This window comes from Phalacrocorax aristotelis, chromosome 26 (genome assembly GCF_949628215.1).
Source record: "Phalacrocorax aristotelis chromosome 26, bGulAri2.1, whole genome shotgun sequence".
Classification (NCBI taxonomy): domain Eukaryota; kingdom Metazoa; phylum Chordata; class Aves; order Suliformes; family Phalacrocoracidae; genus Phalacrocorax; species Phalacrocorax aristotelis.
In genome coordinates, this window is record NC_134301.1 from 303709 (window position 1) to 326245 (window position 22537).

Sequence of the window (22537 nt, forward strand, 5' to 3'; positions counted from 1 at the left end):
TGTCCTCTCCATGGGACTCCGTGTGAAAAGGGAGTCTCCATCTTCTTTGTAGCTACCCCTTAAGTGCTGGTACGTGGGGATGAGATCCCCTCTGAGCCTCCTTTTCCCAAGGCTGAACTATTGCTACAGGTGCTGCGATTCCCAGGTGAAAAGCTAGCCGAGGTGTTTCTGCCTCTGCTTATCCCAAGACAAACATCTCCATACCCTCATCCCCATCTGCTCTGCTTCCCCAGGTGTCCTGGCAGCCCATGGCTGCCGTTCCCCGCGCTCTGCTGGGGGCCATGGATGGGGCCAAACGTACCCGCGCTTCCATTTATCCAGGCAGCAGGCAGAAAACCTCACCTGAGAAACAAGGTTAGTCACAATACTAGAATTCAGGGTTTTTTCCCTTCTTATCCTTTGGCTTCTTTTAAAGACTTCCCCATGAGAACTCTTAGGGGTAGCATTTTCAGTTTCACACCTCCTTTCTTGGAAAGAAAACATCTCTTTCAACATCCAGCAGAACCAATAATAGCTGGGTTTGTACAAAGGTTTCTCCCAAGGCTTAATCCTCCTGTGGGTTCTCCAGTGTCTACTATAAAGGGCATTTGCTGCCATGTGAAGCGTGTGTGCTGGTTGTCTGTTCAGCTGTCAGAGAGGAGGGGAATTGTCCGCAGGCACTCTCTATTTGCAGAAAAGAGCAAAAACCGGAGCTTCCAGCAAGGTCTGGGCAGCACACACACCTCCTGTGACGGATTAGATCCAAGCAGGAAAACTCACGGGGTTTTATGCAATAAATCTTTTATTCTCTGTGGCTTGGAGGTATTTTAGATGGAATGGAGATACCTTAAAGATGTTTATACTTTCCTGAAAGCCAGGGAAGCAAAGATATCTGAGCCATCTAAGTTACTCGAGAAGCAAGTTGTTGTGCAAGCACAGTTCCATTGCTTGCAAAATGGTCTTCAAAAATGCATTACCAGGCCATTTTCTGCCATCAGGAGGAAGCACGGCGTATCAACCCTCCGCAGGCGCCTACACACTCTTAACGAGCATTTGCATTCGATCCCAGGGGAGGGCTGATCATGCCGTTACACTCCAAGGGCTGTGGATTAAAACGTAAAATAATGCACTTTCCCATCTCAAACGGCTTTGCTACAGGGCTGCAACGCCCTTTGCTCCCCCCAAAGCTGCAGCACACTTGGGGCTTGTCCACACGGCAGCACGTTGCTGTCCCAAAGCTGCAGCACGATTGTCCACAGGGCTTCGTGCCATGCGCCCCCCCTCCCTAAAACTAGAAGGATTACAGTCACCGCAGTGCTAGAGGTCTCCGGGTGAAAGCTGGGATGTCGTATTATTCTTGCTGGAAAGCAGCATCTCACAGCAATAGTTTGCTCAGCCCCTCAGCGAAGACCAAAAGCGCAGAGCTCCCTTTCAGCAAGACAGCTCATGATGCAGCACCAATCCTTTCATCGTGGTGTGTGGCAGAAACCCACCGTCCGTAGCACAAACACCTCAAAATGCAGCATAAACAAGAGTTGCAATGAGCTTGCGCGTTGCCAGCTGAAAGCGAGAACCATGAAGCTGCGTTAGATTTTTAAGTTGCTCAGAGCTAATCATGCTTACTTCTCTTTCCTTCTAATTAGTCTTCATTAAGCACTGACACATCACAACTTGCTCGCCATGAATAACTATTAATCAAATAGGGTATCAGCTCCACTTAATTGCCCATATTAGTCTCCATCATTCCCTGCACTAATAACAGCCTGTACTCCGAATCAACCCCTGACATAACTAGTTCTTGAGTAGTGCTAAGCTCGCAAATCTGTACCAGGGAGGCAGGAGCGGGAGCCTACAGGCTGGATGTGACCATGTTTCACAGCTCATCAGTACCCCAAATATATTTAGCCTCACAACCTGTTTTGTGAGATTGGCTTCGTTGTTGGAAAACCGGAGGCTAGAGCGATGCCGTGGTGGGCCAAAGTCCCCGAGGAAGTCCAAGAGAAGGATTTTCAAAGGAAAAAGTTGAATACGAGTCTTCCAAGCTCCAGACTCGCTCAAGGACAGGGTTTGTTCTCGCCACAATCTCTCCCTTGTTAAAAGCGATGTCCCCATAAGCGTCTTTTTTAAAGAGAGGACTAGAATACAGTAGAAGCAGAATAGTTCAGTTGGAAGGGACCTACAGCGATCATCTAGTCCAGCTGACAAGTATCGTTACCCACCCTCTGTGGAGGAAAGTACCAGCCTTCACACGTCCTTACGGGTCCCTGAGATATTCCATGATTCTATAACATAATGTGAGCAGTATGGAATATTTTGCGTCAGCCTTTCACATCAGCTTGGTGACACTTGCGCGGTTCCTCTGGAAGGGAAAAATATTTGGTTTATCATACAGTGGCAGCCTTTGTCAGAGCCAGAAAATGGACTCTTAGTTCTGGGGCTCTGCGTCCCTCTAAAATAAAATGGTCCTTTCAGCTCCAGCTCTACCCTGGGGGAACACTCCTCCCAGCTCGCTGTGCTTTAGAATAACTACAAAGTCTGCTAATAAAGGGAAAAAAAAGAAACAAGTGCTGTCTTTCCAGCAAACCCACCAACCCCAATGACTTAGGGAGCAAAACTCTTTACAGACATCACGCAGGAATAGGCAAATGTGCCCTAAGCAATGGGAGAAAAGGGAAAATGGACTTGTTGGGCAATTAGTGGATGGTCTGATGTGAAGAACCATGCTCCAGAGAAGAAAATATATTATTCTCCTTTTGAGGATTAACACCAAGAAGTAAAAATACATTTCTGAAGAGCTGAATTGGCCAAAATCCCCGTAGTCAGAGCACAGCCGGTACTCCAGCTGTGCATGTCATTTTTTTCACATGAAAATGTCTTTCTTGACAGTCATTCCATCAGGCTGGTTCCCATTCTTCTGGCTAGAAAATCTGTGCCCAGGCTGTCAAATTCTGGTACTCTGAAGAACTGAGTTGTAGCAAGTCACTCAGGGTTTTGTGTCTCTGAGACTCTTTTGCATCCAGATTTGCCTGCTTATTTAATCACATCCCGGTTTTCAACACAACCCCACCTCACCTCCATCTCTAGCTCTACAGAACCCCCCCTTGCTTGCTCTCCTCTCCATGCTGCAGGTGGTAGAGCTTGGAGAAGAGAGGAGCAAGAAGCACCTCTGGGGATAGGACCCCTAGTAGGAAAGCTCAGGAAAAAAGGAACAGTTTTCATGGCATTGCTCAAGGCTGGTTTATGACCTCCCAAGGGTGGCGAACACTGCATTCCCCAGCTTTAATAGAGGGGGCAGGGTCTGATGTTCCCTCAGCTGGAACACAAATGAAAAAAAGCATCAGGTTTCCTAGGACCACAATCCCACCTCCTTCAGCAGGCGATCCTTCAGCCCCCCACATCCATATATATATGAGTTGTCCCCCTGTCATCCTCTATGGACACGGCAGCCGTGGTAGCAATTGCCTGAAGACGCTACCGGCAAGGTCAGGCCTTGCATCCTCTGGCAGGTGCCACTCATGATGTGGGAACTGCGATCCGTAGCCTTCACCCGGGCTGTCTTTGCAGAGTTTCTGGCGACTTTGGTCTTCATCCTCTTTGGCCTGGGCTCTGCTCTGAACTGGCCCTCAGCCTCCTCCCCGAGCATCCTTCAAATCGCGCTGGCTTTTGGCTTGGCCATCGGCACGCTGGTCCAAGCCCTGGGGCACATCAGTGGAGCCCACATCAATCCGGCAGTGACGGTGGCTTGCCTCATCGGCTCCCAAGTCTCCTTCCTCCGCGCGGTCTTCTACGTGGTGGCCCAGCTCCTGGGGGCTGTCGTGGGAGCTGCCATCTTACATGAGATCACCCCTGCAGACTCCCGGGAAGGCTTGGCCATCAACAAGGTAAGACTTCAGCCCATGGATGGACTTGGAAGGAGCAGGGAAGATTGGGCAGGGCTTTTGGGAAGGCTGAGGGATTTGAAGAAGGCTTTTGTGGCCAGCAAGGACCCCCCCCCTTTATTTAGTGTTGCGTAGGAAGCCACTGTCAGCTGCAGCCCAGCACCATGAGCCTGCTGCACTAAGGGCCCTTCCAGGAGCAGGGATGAAGGCAGGAGTCCAGGCCCTCCTCTGCTTTTAGGAGGTATGATCCAGCTGGCCAAATAGACACCTCCCTTAGAAGATAAAGCCACCATCATCTCAGGTTTATCTAGGGCTGGTATTGTGGAGGAGCTGGATTCAGAGGAGACCCAGGTGTTTAGGGAAGGACACGACCAAAAGCGTCACCTCTCCACTCCTCTTGCCCCAAGCTTGTCCCACTTTCCAGTCTTGGTGTGGGTATGGGCAGCCTTTTCTCCCCTCTCAGTTACACCATGCCGCTGTTTACGGGCTGCTGTGCCAGATTCCCAGCAATGGGGATGTCATGCCAGCATAGGGGTTTTTTTTTGGGGGGGGTCTAAATCCCGGCTTTTCATTAGATAGCACTGCTTGTTAAGTTGCTTCCCATTGTGAAGGGATGGCCACACCAGATGCAGCTGGTTCATCCCAGTGCCCAGCACGCACGGGTGCCCCGGCGGTGCCACCGCGCAGTTCCAGAAGCATCTCAAGCATCCCAGCCTGCTTTCAGACATGGGGAGAAAAAAGAAAACTGGGGAATCTTAGGAGGCCGCGAGGGGACTCCCCAGTGGTATCCCAACCTCCAGCATCCCCTTCCCCACCCACGCACATAATAAAAAGAGGGAAAAAATTTTTGAAAGTCACAGGGTTCACTAGACCCTCTCTTTTCTCCATGCCCCACCGCTCCTCTTCAGATGGGTACAGGCAGCTGTATCTCCTTTAGAGACGGCCATGCCAGGACCAGCATCACCCACAACCAAGTCGAGCGGCAAGGGAGGAGCTGTGTTTTAGGAAGTGGCACACAGAAATCCCCTTTCTTGCAGCAGGGAGGTACTGCCAGGACTCAGCTTCACTGCCAAAGAGATTTAAAGGGTTGAAAAAGGGATTGCGGATTAATCTGAACAAGACTACTTAGACTGATAATAGCTGAGGTTTAATAAATCCAGCAAAGCAAGTAGGAGTTTTAAGAGAGACTTTCAGAACACCCAGTTCTGTTGTTTTACAGCTTAAACCACCTAAAAGGAGTGGGGACTTAGACACTTTTTTCCCCTGTGGGCTGTTCATCTTGTAGCTGCCTGCACAAACTACCCTTAAAAAGAAGGTGGGGGGAATATCAGAGAGGAGAGTAAGCCAGATCCGACTCTGGATCGCAGCCAGGAAGGCAATTGCTACCTTCATGGTGTCACTGAGTGAACTGGTCTCAGGATCAGCATTTGGGAGGATGCAAGGTGTCCAAAGGAGGATTGGCAGGGGGAAAGAGAGGGCAGAGATGTGCCAGGATGGGCTGAGGGAAGCAACAGTGGTGGGAGATCGCAGGCGAGCGGGACTGCCAGCTGCAGATCTGGCTGGAAGTGCTGCCAGATCCATCCAGATCTGGATGAAAAACCACCAAGAAGTAATAAAGTGTCAGAAAGTGGAGCTGGAGGAGAGAGGGTGCAAGAAGGCACAGCCTCAGATCAAATCTGAAAAATTCTTTCAGTCAAAAAAGTGTGGTAAGGGGGAAGGGAATTTTTTTTAAATGCCAAAATATTTCTTTTTGACATTTTCAAAATGCAATTTGTAAGCATTTCCAAAAGGCATTTTGCATTTTAAGTATGAGAAAAAGAAAAATAAAGTCCTTAGGGGAGAAAAGAAGAGTGGAAAAAATACCCAAAGAAATGCAACTAAAACATTTCCTGCCATGTCAATCAAATATTATCCATTGACCTCCTTTTCCTTTTACCTGGGAAAGTTCTCCTCCGCTTCACATTGGTGTCAAAAATCTCACCTATTTCCTATGTCCTTTTTGGTTCACCTTAATTTGGTCTCCACCCCCCACCCCCTCCATTTCCAACCCAGCCCCCCGACTTCCCCATCCCCGAGACATGTTTTTTCTCCCCTTCCAGCTACACAATGAGACGACGACGGGGCAGGCGGTGACCGTCGAGCTCTTCCTCACCTTCCAGCTGGTCCTGTGCATCTTTGCTTCTACCGACGAACGCCGGGAGGACAACCTGGGCTCTCCCGCCCTGTCCATTGGCCTTTCAGTTGCCGTGGGACATCTCCTTGGGGTGGGTAAAATGGGCTAAAACACAGCGCTTTTTAGGTCGTCTTTGCCTTTGTGCCCAAAGCCTGTTTGGCTGCGTGCTCCGGCGTGGATGTGGGACTTGTAACTCATGTGGTGCCCACAGCTTTCCAGCGGGTAGAAAAGTCCCACCAAAACTATCAAAGAGCCGTAACCTGAGCTTGGCTTTTATTGGGCATGAAAAAAACGTAACCTGCTGGGCTCTGCTGCTCCTTGAGTCCCACAGGGAGCTCCCAGAGATCAGTGGGGTCTTCTCTCCAGGAGTGAATGTGTCAGCACCTGAGGCACTCAGGACCATGATAAGACTGGGAAGTATTTGGGATGGACACCCAGGGAACTCCCCCCTGGATGACAGACCAAAGCAACCCCTAACACTCCCAGCTTCTCAGTGCATGCTTTAAAACAGCGATGTTTACACCACATCTTCCATCCTTAATGATCTGCAAGCCCATGTGTCTATGGGACTATTCTCCTGTCCTCAGTGGCAAGGAGTACCAATTCGCTCCAGGAAGCCTATGCAGAGCAGGAGCTTGTCCCCGCAGCCCTGGTCACGCTGCCAGGCACATTGCCCAGGCTGCCACTATGTACAAGACACATGTGCTCGCACAGAAGATGTGCAAATACAAACAACTCACCCATGTTGACTCAAGCGCTGGAAGCTGCTGGCATCCCTTTTCCTGGAACGGGCATGCTGGAGGGTGAAACATCAGCTCGGTGAATGAATCATGCTAATAACACACCAGGAATTTTTTAAAATGTGCTAAAAGGGCTTAATGCTAACAATGTGTAGTGTTTCTCGGCAGATCCGTTACACCGGCTGCTCCATGAATCCAGCCAGATCTTTTGCCCCTGCTGTGATAGTCGGAGACTTCAGTGACCACTGGGTAAGATGTCAGGTCTACGTGTTTTTTTGGTGGGATGAGCCCCCCAGATTACCAATATTCCTAGAAACCCACCGAGCCAGCCAGATGCATGTCCATGCCAGCTCCTAGCTGGAGGAGAGATGAAGAGATTAGCAAAAAGAGGTGGGGCTGCTGGGTGCTTCGCTGGCTTATCTAAGCAGGGTGCATTGCGACAGGAGGAGGGTGTGTGGTTTGTTGACTCTGACTTAGCAAAGGAAACAAAAGCAATGGAGAGGGGAGCTCTCCTTGCCGGTCCTGGGGACCTTTCCTGGTTCCAGTTGGATCTGGGCACACATTTTCCACCCGCTCCTTTGGGAATGCTCCCAGGCATTTCCATCTGCAAAGAGTACGTTCAGAGCCAGAGCTGTGGTGGCTCAGGTTGATGTGCTCAGAGGTGTCCAGCCCCAGCTGGTTGCCTCCTCCTGTCTGTAGCAATGTGTAAATGGGGAGGAATACACTTCTCCAGAGGAATCCAAATCATTAAGCATGCTCAGGATGGGCATCATTAATGAAGATCACGCAGCTCTCAATCGAGGAGGAAAGACAGAAGAGGCTGGGTAGGTATATTCAGGCACGACAGGAATGGATGGGAGCTCAGGACAGCAATGGATGGGAGCTCAGGACAGCAATGGATGGGAGGTCAGGTCAGCAATGGATGGGAGCTCAGGTCAGCAATGGATGGGAGGTCAGGTCAGCAATGGATGGGAGCTCAGGTCAGCAATGGATGGGAGCTCAGGTCAGCAATGGATGGGAGGTCAGGTCAGCAATGGATGGGAGCTCAGGTCAGCAATGGATGGGAGCTCAGGACAGCAATGGATGGGAGGTCAGGTCAGCAATGGATGGGAGCTCAGGTCAGCAATGGATGGGAGCTCAGGACAGCAATGGATGGGAGGTCAGGTCAGCAATGGATGGGAGTTCAGGTCAGCAATGGATGGGAGCTCAGGGCAGCAATGGATGGGAGTTCAGGTCAGCAATGGATGGGAGCTCAGGACAGCAATGGATGGGAGGTCAGGTCAGCAATGGATGGGAGCTCAGGTCAGCAATGGATGGGAGCTCAGGACAGCAATGGATGGGAGCTCAGGTCAGCAATGGATGGGAGCTCAGGACAGCAATGGATGGGAGCTCAGGACAGCAATGGATGGGAGCTCAGGTCAGCAATGGATGGGAGTTCAGGTCAGCAATGGATGGGAGCTCAGGTCAGCAATGGATGGGAGCTCAGGACAGCAATGGATGGGAGCTCAGGACAGCAATGGATGGGAGTTCAGGTCAGCAATGGATGGGAGTTCAGGTCAGCAATGGATGGGAGCTCAGGTCAGCAATGGATGGGAGCTCAGGACAGCAATGGATGGGAGCTCAGGTCAGCAATGGATGGGAGCTCAGGACAGCAATGGATGGGAGCTCAGGTCAGCAATGGATGGGAGCTCAGGACAGCAATGGATGGGAGCTCAGGTCAGCAATGGATGGGAGCTCAGGACAGCAATGGATGGGAGTTCAGGTCAGCAATGGATGGGAGCTCAAGACAGCAATGGATGGGAGCTCAGGTCAGCAATGGATGGGAGCTCAGGACAGCAATGGATGGGAGTTCAGGGCAGCAATGGATGGGAGTTCAGGACAGCAATGGATGGGAGTTCAGGTCAGCAATGGATGGGAGTTCAGGTCAGCAATGGATGGGAGTTCAGGTCAGCAATGGATGGGAGTTCAGGTCAGTAATGGATGGGAGCTCAGGACAGCAATGGATGGGAGTTCAGGTCAGCAATGGATGGGAGTTCAGGTCAGCAATGGATGGGAGCTCAGGACAGCAATGGATGGGAGTTCAGGTCAGCAATGGATGGGAGTTCAGGTCAGCAATGATGGCCAAAACAGAGCTGGCTTCTACATTTTGCTCCCAATGCACACAGGATAGGAAGGAACACAAGCCCCCCGCAATGCTCTTCAGAGATCCTGGTTCCTCTCTGTCCTCCGAACTCAGGCAGGTTTTTGCTCACCCGATTCTTCTCTTTCCCTTTCCCCCAGGTCTTCTGGGTGGGCCCCCTGGTTGGGGCAGCAGCAGCCTCCATCATCTACAATTACATCCTCTTCCCGCAAGCCAAAACCTTCTCGGAGAGACTCGCCATCTTCAAAGGCTTCGAGCCGGAGGAGGACTGGGCAGAGCGCGAGGTCCGCCGGCGGCAGTCGGTGGAGCTTCACTCCCCACAGACCCTGCCGAGGGGCATGTCTGAGAAGGTGTAGCCAAACCTGCCCCCTGGGCATGAGAGAGGAGCTGGGGAAAACTCTGGCATCTGCTTTTTCAGATGAGGATTTCACCTCTCCTCTCTCTCCCTTTATTTTTGCTGGGGGACTAAAGTTCACTTGTCTCCTGGGGAGATGCACCGTGATGGCCCAACCCACCTTCTGTCGCCCAGCTCCCCCCATGGCCAACGGTTTTCTGATGCTGGGGGAAAATGCCTTCAAATCAAAACCACCAGTGTATCAACAGGAACGAGGATGCTGGGATCCCAGCCTGGGCAGGCTGCTTCCATGTCCCCCTTGCAGAAGTTAGCGCTCAGCGGAGTTTGTTGCCCTTCGTGAAGAGCTCCGAGGCACTGCAGAGAGTTGTTATTACAGCCATTTGCTGGGTGTGGAGGTTGCCACCCGATGCCTCATTGCTGTTGAACTCTGCTCACCTGTCTCCCATTTCTTCTCACTGCCCGGCTGTTTGCGCGCACACACACACACACACACACACACACACACACACAGAGGAGCGCTCGCTCCGTGCCACAAGTATCTTACAAACTGGAAGTTTTACTGCTGCTATTTACAGCCACCCCTGGGGTGCAGATGTCCTTCGCTCACAAGGAGGCTTTCCTGAGAGGACAGGACTGGAAGCGTGTCCCTGAGCCCCTCTGACCCCCTGGGGAGCTCTTGCAACTGCTCTTTCCTGTGACAATGAGAAACCTCCTGATTTTCAGCCCAAATTCATCCACAGCTCGATTGTTCCTGGACCAGTGTTGTCCTTTATCTTTGATGCTTCATCTCTCTCCCTGGTTTTTGCTTTCTTTCCTCTGTTCCTGTTCCATTCTGATTCTCAGATGAGTAACACAAAGTGTTTTAGGGGTGATCTTCTCCATCACTTGCTTCCTATAGCCCAGACCTTTTTCATGGCTGCATCACACCAAAGCCTCAATAACCATCCCACCCCCTTTTTCTGCTATGTCAGGACCTGGTGATGGTCCCCAGCATAGTCAAACAATTTGGGTTAGTCTTTGGGATGCAACTTTGCTCTTTCAACCATTAATTTAATCGCATTTCTCTTACTTAGCCTAAAAGTCACGCATTTCCAGCATGACATCCTAATGCTTCTTTCTGTTGGTGATGTCTCCCCAGTGTTGCACCAGCACAAAACGTCATCACCACACTCAGGCTTTTTCTGTTAAGGCTGTTAATGGAAATATTCAATAAGATGGGACCCAATTCCAAATCGTAAGGAACATTACTGATCATTTTGCTCCCTCTGTTTTGACGTGAACCACCACCAAATGACGCTCTTCTCTTCCTCTTTATCCACTGTGCTCTACTTGTACCAGCCTCCTCCTCCTTCTGAATTCATCATTTCCTCTATTCCTCACTGTCCTCTTCCTCAAACATGTGCTAACGGCTGTTGCTGGAGAGACAAAGCTCTGATCTGACCCAGACCAGGTGTTACTGCAGTCTTCATGTCACCATACCAAGCGAGGCTGAGGGCACGGGAGCTCCTGCGTCACCTCTTCTAGCTGTCATTTGCTGTCCCTGATGCCACGCCGTGGAGCAAGGGGAGAAATGCTATCACAGCTACCAAGCTTTAATTGTAGCCGAGGATCCATTTTACTCTATCAGTCAATGAATACAAATATCCCCAGAAGGCTGCGTTGCAGGCGCAGCAGTTTTAGCACTGGTTTCACCCATTCTCTGCTGATTCTGGTCCTCCACTTCGTTCCTTCAATGGCAAAGGAGCATTTGAATATTATTTCAGAAAAGGCTTGTCAAAAACTCTGTTCTCATCAATGGGAATTAAAATCATGTTTCAAAACAATCAGAGTGTAAAACTGTATTTAGATCACCAAATGCTCAGTTTTAAAAGTAGTTTGTGTTTTTGTTACTTTTCAAAGGAAAACAAATCCACGTATGTCAAGAAAACCCAAAGAAACTTACCCAGAAGTTATCCTGTCAATGATCTGCTGTATAAAATGCCATGCAGCTGATTCTTTTTTTCTTTGTGGCAATGTTTAAGTGTTTAAGTTAATTACATGCCTCTTCCCCTTCAGATCTAAGCATTTAATTTATTATTTACTCTGACAATGTTTAAGACCCACATAAACTGCACAGGGCCCCAAAATTAGTTTTAATGTCTAATAATTACTGTACTCTTTCAAATAAAGTGCTTTAAATTCACTTCTAGCCACAGAATTAGAATGTGTGACTCATAATGACACATTTACAGTCATATAATATATAAGTAACCTCCCAGACTCTAAATCCTACTGCCACCAGTGCAGCGCAGCCCAGGATGGCTTTGGGTGCAGCTACCTCATGCCAACAAGCTGTTGATGTGCAAAAGTGACACTGAAAGAACAACCCCCATCTTCAAAATAGGGACACATGAAATAAAGACCATCCCTGCTTCAGCACCCCTCCGATGCTCTGATGTCTGACCTGGCCGGATTCTGGTCTCAGCACGCCAGTGTTAACACGAAGCAATCTCACTAAACCAGATTTTCAGATGTCTAAAGCAGCCTAAGTCCTCTCAAGTCAATCAGGAACATGAATTTACCTTCTCTGCAGAGCTGCGTCATTGACTTCAATGACACTTCCAAAACTTGCACCATCAGGAAACCAAGCCAGTCATTCCAGATTTACACCAGGACAACTCGAATTAGAGGGCAGGATCACGAAGCCAGAGATCAGAGCTGCCACAGACCAACCTAAAACCTCACTAAATTGATAACACTTTGTGTATTAGACCTCAACAGGAACGCGTTGAGCCAGGATTCGAAACCACCCAGCCATGCCTGTCCACAAGCTCATGACTCCACAATAAAGGTCTGCAATATATATTGCAGCATACATTAACCTTTATTAGCTTCATCATGGACCCATGTTAAATAGTACGACCATGAAATCAAAATGAAAAACACTGTACAAGCCATGGTATTGTTGGGTTGACGGTTGGACTTGATGGTCCTAGAGGTCTTTTCCAACGTTATTGATTCTATGATTCTACGTGTCTCAGATCACATCGCTTCTTACGTCCTGCCATCACTTGAGACCATGAGGCTTTCCTTCACCTCCCATTGTCCCACCTCTGAGTTCTGGAGGTTCTCAGGATAATCAGGTTTGGGGTGGTCATTCTGCAAAGCACTATAGGTTCCTTGGGGTGCTGTGGAAATCCAAGACGTGCCCAGACCCCTTTCCTTGACTTCGCTGCTTGGCTGCCTTGTTCAGTCCATCCTGTTGCTTTAAGATACCAATTAAATGCCAAAATACCGTATGGCTTCAGCATAAATATGTGATTTCACTGAAATACTTTTTGAACCACTGCGTTGTCATCCAGGGCATGATCATGCAGTTCCCTAAGACAATTCCCCCAGCCAGCTCTGGTGAGCTCTTCATCCCACTGGGTCTGCGGGGGTCCAAAACTACACAGCCCAAACACTGGCCGTGTCTCAAGACCTGGAGATCTGGAGAGGCTGCTGGGACCAGCATCCTAAGAGGAGCTGCACGGTGTCTCTCAGCATGCCAACCCTACCGAGGGGAGGAGGGACAGAGGCAAAAGGTGATAGGTGCATGCAAAAATGTTACTTTGAAAAGTATTATTGTATTTTCAAGGGAAGGAAGTCACCCTTTCTGCACGCTCCTGTGCCTTCGACACCAGCCATTCACCACTGATGTCATGAAATGCATACTGATGCCTTTTACAGGCATCTCATAGTAGCGAGACATTCCCTCATTTCAACATTTAAGCTCCATGAAGGAAGGTTGTAACACTTACCTACTGAGTTTTTACCTTGAGTAGAGGAGGATGAAAGCAATCTGAGAGCATCCAAATCTCTGCTCCAAAGCAAGCTGAGACACTCTGTCCCAAGAGTACAGACATCAAACCCAGCACCTGAATTACTGCCATCACATGGCTGCAAACGGGGGAAGTGCAATGCCTCACTGAGGAGAAAATGGAAAGAAAATCAACCTGCTTTGGATAACACCAAACCCACCAGTATCTTGGAAAATATGGCGCAGGACAAACCCTTTCAATCCTGCAGAGAATGGCTCACACTTGTAGGACAGAGAGGAAAAGAACACAGCCCACCTGCAAATCTTGGAGATCGGAGCTGAGTTTTCTGCTCTGAATTTCTTGGCCTGACCTTGTACAAATCCTCCAGATCCAGATCTTCAAGGCCTTGTGAGCATTCAGCTCCCATCTGGCACCTGCCTTGCAATGGCATGGCCTACCTAAGATGCAGGCACAGCATTGTTTTTATGGCTCTATGTATATATGTAGAAATATTTCCCAAGCATTTTTCCTGGAGAAGGGACTGGGAGGCTAAATCCATCCAGGAGAGCAAGAGGAGGAGGCAGGCCGGGTCTAGTCTGGGAAAGGACCACAGACCCTCTTTCTGGTGGCTGGTGCTCCATGGGGGAAGCCAAACCCCCAGCTAGTTCCTATATCTTCAAGGCTTGCAACGAGTCCCACGTCCCAAGGCTCTGCCAAAGGGTCTGGGTGCGAGACCAGAGGCTCTGCTTTGATTTTCAGCCTCTTTTTCCAGGAATACAAACACTCTAAAGAAAAAATCACACATTTCTCCAGAGACCACTCAGTGCAAGAACCTTTAGCTCCAGATGTGATGCAACAAAGGCTACTACGACCAAGAGTCTCTAAATCCTGATCAGTATATACTATCTAAATTTTTAAGTGGAAGAAATTCTTGATGCATTTGCCCTGGGTATCAGAGGCAGAATGGGGTGAAAAACTGATTTTCCAGTTCACCAAGGTAACGAGATGTCCACATATTATCACCAATATTTTGCTTTGCGAAGTCTTGGGCTCTTGGAACTGGGTGATTATGCGAGAATTTCAGTATTTAAGAGTTTCCAGATTCCTCTTGGTTATGTTATTTATGGCATTTATAGGTGCTCTGGAGCTTGGTTGTGCTTTCAGTTCCCCTCTGCCTTGATGCAGCTCTCCAGCCAGCTCCATGCCTTCCCGTCCCAGCAGGGCGCACAGCTGGATGGCATTGCCAAGGCGAAGAGGGGAGATCGCTTTCCCGGTGGCAGCTCTCCCCCCACATCATTTCAGCATTTATTCCCAAGGGTGGTCCTTGCAATCTTGAAAGGAGACTGCACAGGTGAAGAAGACATTTCCACGGCAAATACATTTCAAGAGGAAAAACACCACAGCCCCAAAAACAGCTCTGAATCCTGAGGACACCAGTAGACGGCTGCTGGCCCATAAGAACTCAAAGTTTTTATCTAAATGAGCAGAAACGCAGTCTCTTAATGTCACTGATGCAGGTGGCTTTGCTGGAAAGGGCTAGACCTGAACATCAGGACACCAGGGTTTCAAGCCCAGCTTTCTCCCTGTGTCATCTCATACAAGTTTTTTTTCTAACCGGCCCTTTGCTTTCCCTGATGCACGTTATTATCCCCATGTGATGATTTAATGATTATTTCAATGCAAATCAATTATTAAGGATGCCGGCGTTTCCTTTGCAGACCAGCCCCAAAGCATTTGCCTTCACTTGTATGCCTTAGAGACCATCAGGTAGTTTCTAAGCAAAGAGCGGAGCAATGCTGTTATTAAGCATTAGCACTATTCAGCATTTAAGTAGCATCATCCCTGTTTACAGGCTCGCAGGTTACAAGGTCACTGTGACCACCCAGCTCAGCACAGCAGCCACCAAGGGCTTTAGGACAGCTTCAGAACCGGCTTCTCAAGCCAAAGCAATGCAACAGCAGCAAGGGACGTGGAGACGTCCCCAAAGCCAAACGCGGTCTCACGGCGGGGTTTGCGCCAAAGCTGGGTCTGGTTACTAGGGGACGCAAAAGCCTCATTGCTCCTGGGCAGGAGAAGGTGGAAACACCACCAGCCTCAGGCCAGCAGAGTAATCCCTCCCCTTTAAAGAGAGTGCAGGCAGATGGTGGGTTAGATAAGAGAAATCCTTGAAAGCCCTGTCTGAAACACCCGTACAGAGACATCACGTTGGGCTAGAACGTGGTGAGGCTTTGCACTGATCCCACCACTTTCCCTACCACTGTGGCAAGAAGCAGCCCCAGGAACTGAGGATGAGGAGGGGAAAGTTTGCTACTTCTTGCTCTACTTTTATTTCCCAGCGCTTATTATTTTTTCCCCGTCAATGGCTTGCTGCAAACTACCAAAGCTGAGCCAGCAAGAAACACCATTTCTTAAAAACAAACTAAACCAAACTTTCTCCTCTGGCCACCTAATCCCAACTAATCACAGATTCCAGTAGAAGGAGCTGTCTCCTGTTACTATTATTATTCCTTGTATTATTGTGCCAGTTTTAAGGTCCTTGATCGAGGTACAGGACGAGGTGTGTGTGAGTGGAATCAAAAACCAGGCTGGTCTGGGTCTCAGCAGCAAATTTATAATCTGAATTTGGCTGCCTGCAATACATTCTGCCAGGCTTTGAGGTCCAACACGGAGTTGAACTCATCAGAAATCTGGGCTGCTGCGGAAATGACAAACTAATAGCAGCCCGATGCGGCCTCAGAAAATGAAATCAGCAAACTGGGGACGACAGGGACTGACACACGTATTCAGTTAATAACACACACGCCTCCGTGGGTGAGGCAGAGCCTCGGGAGGGCCCTGGGTGAGGATGAGGCACCAGCTGCCTTCCTCTCACCCAGGCACGCTGCAGTCCAACCCTGCGGCGCACTCGGGTCCCTTTCGCCCTCCAGCACATCGTCCCGAGCTGTGTGGCCCCGTGATTGAGCAGTAGATGTGGGCGATGTTTGGTTGTGGTGTTTGTCTGCAGATGCCAGAGAGGAGGAGGAGGAGGAGGAGAATGAGGAGGAGAAGGAGGAGGAGGAGGAGGAGAATGAGGAGGAGGAGGAGGAGGGAGGCGGCTAAACCTGTCCTCCTTGCAAAAAGCCTCCTGTCTTCTCCAGAAGCCTAGGGGTGAAACAAGGCGTACATGACCCCACCACGTAGGTGTCCGTCTGTCAGCAGGGACCTGCCTAATGCCTTCTCAACATCTTACCCAATTCAATTAAATTTGACACATCAAAGGCACTTTCAGTTCATACAAGTTCCTTGGAGGGCATGCAGCCAAGGATAGGAAAAGGAGACTTCCCAATGCCTGCTCAACATGGTTAGACATCAGAGAAGCCAAGCAGGAATGCCCCGGTGAGGAAAATCTAGCAAACAGCCTCAGGAAAATAGGTTTTGCGTGGTATGTTGTTAGAGAAACATTTTGTTTCTCTCCAGAAGTTTTCCCCATCGTTTCCAGTCTCATTTAATTATATCTCCGAGTGAGCCAGAGGACTTTGCTAGGAGGTTATTAGCCACAGCTGGGAACCTGGGAGTGCATCTTTCGGCTCAGCGCTGCTTTTCAGCTAAAGGGAGGCATGTGGCAGAGGAGCTGCCGGCAAAACGCAGCCACGTCCAAGGGAGATCCACGGCGGGCACGTTACAAAAGGGTTTGGAGGACGGGAACGAGGCACATTTGCCGCAACAGGCAGCAGGAGCCACAGGCAGGGCTGAAGGGAAGTGGCAAGCAATTACTCCAGCTGGAATCTGGCCAGGATGTCTTGAAATACCAGCTTGCAAAACTTTCACCAAACCATGCCAACGGACCAGGTGTTTCTAGGATAACAGATCTGGTCTTTAACTCTGCGATCTTCCCCAGGATCAGCAGAACCTGGAGGAAACCATTATCAGGAACTAACGCTGTAACGGATCCTCGGTCCCTCGAGACTCTCAGGGTCTGTTTGCTGAGCTCAGGAGCTTGGGTACGTCTGGAAGAGAAAGGCTCATTAATTTTCAGCTCTGGAGGAAGAAGTCCCCTCTTCTTGCTCTGAAAAGGAATCCCTCCTAGCTTTTGACCCCGCAGGGTGTGTGCAGGTCAGACTGCACCCAGCAGAAGGCAGCAGTGAATGCAATTTTTTAGCGGTTTATTAAATTTACAGAGGGGTTTAGATTATTTTACCAATCTCCTGCATGTAAAGCTTTGCTCACCGTGTGCTGGAGTGTGACTGTTTCTGCAGAGGCACGTGGCAGCCATGGACAACCCCAGACCAGGCTCGCTGTGTTAGGCATGGAGAGATGGCATTGCTTGAGAAATGCAATCAGCCAAGCAAGGAGAGCAGACCTGGCACCCAAACTCATTTAAAAAAAAAAATAATCCTGGCACAAAGCTCCAAGGACTAGGAGGGAACCAAGAATTCATTGTTAAGTGTCACTGGAGCCTTTTTCTGCCCCAAAAGCTCAGTCCCCGACAGCTCTGTGCTGCACAGTGCTGAGAGCCTCCCCGCGCCGCTCCCTGCCAGCCAAGGGTTTGCAGCTGGACAGATTTAGGATGGAGGGCAGTGCCACGGGATCATGAAAGGAGACATGTAAACATGGCCTGTGTCCCTGCAAAGCCTGTGGCTTTATGCTGGCATTCCCAAGAACAAAATCATTGCCCTCATTGAGCAATAGCTTGAAAGGCAAAAAGAAAAGAAAAGGGCCCGAGATGACAGGAGCAGGATACACCCTCCCTGGCTACAGGCAGCGAGCACCCCCCGACTGCCAACCCACGTGCTGGCGAAACCCACACCCGATGCTCTGCAAGGAGCAGCACAGCAGAAAGGCAGCAAAGAGGCCCAGAGTCAGGCTCTGCAGCAATCAGCGCTCTTTATCCGAGCCATGCCATCCCAGCCAGCCTCTATCCAGGCACTTGAGGAAGCCCCGGCTTGCCTGTGGCTCCCTGGCTAGGCAAAGCATCCCCCAAACCCTGCCCTGCTCCCAGGACAAGTGCAAGCCACTTGTTTCCTGGAGTTGAGCTGTCTTGGCAGCCTGGGAGCAGCTCCAGGTGCTTAGCTTTGCTTTACATTTCAATATCCCATGTAAATTGAACACCCTGGGAGCCCTGCCCCAGGAGAGCTCCTCCAGCCCAACACCAGCAACAAGACTTTTCAAGCAAGAATACAGCCCTCTCCAGTCTGCAAGCACATGCAGGAAGGGAATATTAACTACACCTCTGCTAACACAACACCCAGAACCTGGCGAGAGGTAGTAAAAGGGAATCGCAGAGGAGGGAGCGCAGTATCGTTATGCAACCGTGTTATCTAACGACCACAGAGACACCCTATAGGGGTTCTTTGTTTGCAGAGGGAAGGAGAAAGAAATGCCACCAATATCTGAGTCACTGGTTCACCAAGAGGCTCCAAAGTTATTTTCAGATGGAAACTTTTCCAGTTTCACATGATAATTTGGGAGGACTGGCTAATTCCCTGGCTCCACCCACCGCCTTGTAACACAGCTCCCTGCAGCTCTTGCATATATAGATAGGTATAGCCCTACGACTGCATGCAGACAGAAGAGCCTGGAGACAGGAAACCTAAACTTTCTTCCTTCCTAGCTGCCCTCCACTGCCTCTCACCATGAAGAAGGAAATATTAACCCTGGCCTTTGCTCGATCCGTCTTTGTCGAGTTTATCTCCACGCTCATCTTCGTCTTCATCGGCCTCGGCTCAGCCCTGAAGTGGCCGTCCGCCCTCCCCAGCATCCTTCAGATTTCGCTGGCGTTTGGCCTGGCCATCGGCACGCTGGTACAGGCATTTGGCCACATCAGCGGCGCCCACATCAACCCAGCCGTGACCATCGCCTTCTTCGTTGGGAACCAGATCTCCTTCCTCCGGACTCTCTTCTATGTGATCGCCCAGCTGGTCGGGGCCATCGTCGGGGCTGGCATCCTCTATGGCGTGACACCGGTCAATACCCGTGGCAACCTGGCCATCAACGCGGTAAGTCTCCCTAGCTGCAGATGGTTCACCTTGCCGTGCAGGCTTTCCTTTCCTTGTGAGCGAGGAGCTAGTAGTGGCGCCAACCCGGAGAGCCAAATCCGTAACGATGGTTGGTCTCGGTATATTGTCCCGCATGCACAGAGGGACAGGAATGTGATAGGAGCAAACACCAGCATAGCCAGCAGAGTATTGACATGACAGCTTTATTGTGTGGGGTAATGAATGGCATGTTTTTTTCCTCCTTTAATAAGTGCTTCCTTTATCCTAAGGGCCCGAGTGAGTCAGAGTCATCCGGACCATTGAGATGTTCTTGACTGCAGCCTCTCCACCTGGAGATTAGTGCCGGGATAGGAGCCATGCCAGGACGGAGAGGGGGAGGGCAGGGAGCAGAGCCCAGTCAAACCAGTACAGGCAGGGGGAGCGGAAGCCCACTGTAACCAGTGTGCTGGGGGAGCTAGGAAACAGAGGTGGATGGAGAGAGGTGGTGGAGAAGAGCTGAAGAAGTAGCAATGAGCAGGAGGGGACAGAGAGGCTGCGAGGGGCAGGGGCTGCTCTGGGAGGAGGAGGGGAGATGGTGGGACCCTCTGAGATAAGCGGGGATGAGGAGCACATCTCAAACCCCTGGGGCAGTGCTGGGAAACCACCTGAAATGGGAGCGGTGGAGCCGCTGCTCCAGCCATGGCCGGGTCCGGACCCTTTGGAGAAGCACAGATATGTGCCAGAGGGTTCAATCACTAGGATGAGGTGCTGCAGTGCATCTTATTCCCACATGCTCCATGTCCCAAACCAGTGAGCTTTAGCTAAAAAACAAGCTGTGATGGCTTGGGTCACTTTGCCCTTCCCATGCCCAGTGGGGTCGAGTCCATCTGACAGTTCCCAGTGGTTAGCACGGAGCCACTGGGACAGCAACAGCCTGTCTCACCCCCATTACCACACCCCAGCCTTCAGCCCAACCCTCACCCTTCATCCTGTGCCCCTTCGCAGCGGCTGCCGGCTGCTCCCCAGCTTCTTGGGGAGGTGCTCCATAAAGTGGAGGGGAGAAGAGTCAGGATACGAGAGCTTGCAAGGATCAAGGGGGAAAGAAATGCAGGAAAAAAAAGGGACTCATCGCTTTGTGATTTGGTGGGGAAGCAGCGAGTGTTGCGGAGACAAGCAAGCAGAGAGAGATGTGGAGAGCCCCGAGAAGGGAGGGGCACGGGGAGAGGCAGATTTTGGAGCTTTAAACAGAAAGAAAGATAATTTCTTCCCTTTCAGGCAAAGGAGGCCAAGCAGTGGCCAGCACAGCACCTTGTGCCCAGGGCTGGGCAGGGGACCTGGGGGGATTCTCGAGCATGGCTTTGCCAACCCAAACCCACCCGCAAAGCACCTAAGAGCCCTCCTGGTGATGCTGAGGCATAGGGATGGTTAATTATTATCACTCTTGATGGTTTGCAGCTCAACAACAACACGACCCCAGGCCAAGCCCTCGTGGTGGAGATCATCCTCACCTTCCAGCTGGCCGCATGCATCTTTGCATCCACGGACAACCGGAGGAACGGCAACGTGGGCTCCCCCGCACTGTCCATTGGCCTCTCCGTCGCCGTAGGCCACTTGGTGGGGGTGAGTGTCCAGGCAGAAGGACAGGGCAGAGGGTCCCACTAGGACGGGGCTCCCCAAAATACTCTCTTGCAGTTGGTCCCAGACAGAGCTGCATCAGGAGATCCAACATGGGACATACGGGGTCTTCTCTGCGATGATTGGGGCTTCCCAGTTCTGCAAGGGTTCTATCTGTTAAGCAACGTGATACATCTTAACCTGGTCTCATTTCTGCACTGACAGATCTACTTCACCGGCTGCTCCATGAATCCAGCCCGGTCCTTTGGGCCCGCAGTCATCGTGAGGAGGTTCAGCCCCGCACACTGGGTGAGCATCGGCAGCGTGCCGGGACAGGCTGGCCGCAGGGCTGCCGGGGCCAGATGCAGGCAACGAGGGGAGAGAGCAGCGACTGCCGTGGGGGTTACAGGGCTAGGTGGTTTCAGAGCCCATCCCAGGCCTGAAGGACAAAAGGAGGCTGGAGAACGAGGGAAGTTGTCCTCCTTGATGCATGGGAACAGGTTATTCCCATGGCACAGAGACAGCAAGGGGACAAGGGTAAACCCCTCCCGTGCAATGGCACGTGCTGAGCTGGGGCATCATCTGAGGTCAATAAAGCCCACAAAGCCCAGCTTAGGCTTTCCACTCACCCAGCACTGCCTGCAAGCTCAGGCCCAGCCTTGCAGAGCAGGCTTGGTGCCTCCTTTCCAGCACACCACATCTCTGCACTCATAAAGAGCTTTATGTTTTCAGCGAGCAAAGGTTGGGGCATTTCAGCCCAAGAAGTCTCCTGGAAGGGGTATTTGCATCTCTACATGGGCTAGGCAACGTGGAGCAGCAAGAGATGCTGGTGTGATGGTTGGGCCTGCTCTCACCCTCTCCTTCGTTGCTTTCTAGGTGTTCTGGGTCGGCCCCATTCTCGGGGCTTGCTTGGCCGCTCTGCTTTACTTCTACATCCTCGTCCCCTACTGCATGAACATGTCAGATAGGGTTGCCATCATCAAGGGCACCTACGAGTCAGAGGAAGAGTGGGAAGAGCAGAGAGAGGAGAGGAAGAAGTCCATGGAGTTGACCCCACCGTAGGAACAGTTGGAAAAAAAATAAAGCAAAAGGAGGGAAGGAAGCCCCACACATGGGCTCATGTGTGCACCAAAGCCAAGCAATGAACACATCCAGCTACAGTAAACTCTTAAGCAGGAGTCTTATAACTCAAAGACCATCTGTGACTAAGAAAGGAGCATTGCAGTGTCTGTGTATCTAATCCCTCTATGTGAGTGTGAGCGCTAGAACCTCTCCTAGCTTAACTGCAGCCATCTAAGCCCAGCGAAGGAGTCTCAGCCCAAGGCAGCCTCTCAGCTGTGGTTTTACACCCACTCAGCTGCATCCCTGCCCTCGTAGGTACAAGTTTTGCACAATTTTCAGAGGCCTGAGACCACACATTCTGGCACACACATGATTTCACCCCTGCATCTGATGGCCGGGGGGATGGAAACACTGTGTAGATACCAGCAACGAAGAATGACTGCTTTGGGCAGGTGGGTGCAGCAAAATCCCCCAGTTTCTCCCCTCCACGGGGCCCACTCTGCTCATAGATACTCTTTCATGTGTTAGCTGGTGCTGGTGAGTCCTATTTATTCATGGCTGCAGAAAGAACCTGATTTTTGGATTTTGTGTTGAGATCTTTGTAATATAGTATTTATTGTGAATAAAGGGAATTTTAAAAAAGTCATGGGTGCAAGTCTGCTTGGGTATCAAATTTTAGGAGCAAAAATGAGTTAAGCTGGATGCAAAGCCATTCCAAAAAGCCAGGGCAAGAGCAAGTGCTTGGACACCAAAACCCATAGCAGCTGGCACCATGAGCAGGTTGCCTGGGAGGTGAGTGTCATTAATCCCAAGAAGGAGAAATGGACACTAGTGTTGGAGTGGGTCGAGACCAGGAGAGTGCC

At 50.6% G+C, this 22537-nt stretch overlaps 2 protein-coding genes and 1 long non-coding RNA gene across 3 annotated transcripts; 2 read left to right on the forward strand and 1 right to left on the reverse strand.

The window, feature by feature from the left end:
* Nucleotides 1-3425: 3425 nt before the first annotated feature.
* AQP2 (aquaporin 2) lies at nucleotides 3426-9266 on the forward strand. Its single transcript, XM_075075547.1, has 4 exons — nucleotides 3426-3860; nucleotides 5957-6121; nucleotides 6939-7019; nucleotides 9051-9266. Exons 1-4 carry the CDS (start codon nucleotides 3495-3497, stop codon nucleotides 9264-9266), a joined length of 828 nt encoding a protein of 275 aa, XP_074931648.1. The 5' UTR covers nucleotides 3426-3494.
* A 2825-nt stretch (nucleotides 9267-12091) lies between these two features.
* On the reverse strand, nucleotides 12092-15932 carry LOC142048675 (uncharacterized). The gene is made up of 3 exons (XR_012657513.1): nucleotides 13360-15932; nucleotides 13045-13211; nucleotides 12092-12509 (listed from the first exon to the last, which is right to left on the reverse strand). It is a non-coding gene; the product is annotated as an uncharacterized LOC142048675 (long non-coding RNA).
* A 2334-nt stretch (nucleotides 15933-18266) lies between these two features.
* AQP5 (aquaporin 5) lies at nucleotides 18267-22328 on the forward strand. Its single transcript, XM_075075793.1, has 4 exons — nucleotides 18267-19019; nucleotides 20454-20618; nucleotides 20838-20921; nucleotides 21489-22328. The coding sequence occupies exons 1-4, from the start codon at nucleotides 18657-18659 to the stop codon at nucleotides 21672-21674; spliced, it is 798 nt and encodes a 265-aa protein (XP_074931894.1). The 5' UTR covers nucleotides 18267-18656; the 3' UTR covers nucleotides 21675-22328.
* Nucleotides 22329-22537: the final 209 nt, after the last annotated feature.

Excerpts from the sequence above, each read along its gene's own strand:
- AQP2 (XM_075075547.1), top strand. The coding sequence starts at position 3,495 with ATGATGTGGGAACTGCGATCCGTAGCCTTCACCCGGGCTGTCTTTGCA. Across the intron at positions 6,122-6,938 it reads CCGTGGGACATCTCCTTGGG|ATCCGTTACACCGGCTGCTC; the intron begins GTGGGTAAAATG and ends GTTTCTCGGCAG. Across the intron at positions 7,020-9,050 it reads GAGACTTCAGTGACCACTGG|GTCTTCTGGGTGGGCCCCCT; the intron begins GTAAGATGTCAG and ends CCTTTCCCCCAG.
- AQP5 (XM_075075793.1), top strand. The coding sequence starts at position 18,657 with ATGAAGAAGGAAATATTAACCCTGGCCTTTGCTCGATCCGTCTTTGTC. Across the intron at positions 20,619-20,837 it reads CCGTAGGCCACTTGGTGGGG|ATCTACTTCACCGGCTGCTC; the intron begins GTGAGTGTCCAG and ends CTGCACTGACAG. Across the intron at positions 20,922-21,488 it reads GGTTCAGCCCCGCACACTGG|GTGTTCTGGGTCGGCCCCAT; the intron begins GTGAGCATCGGC and ends GTTGCTTTCTAG.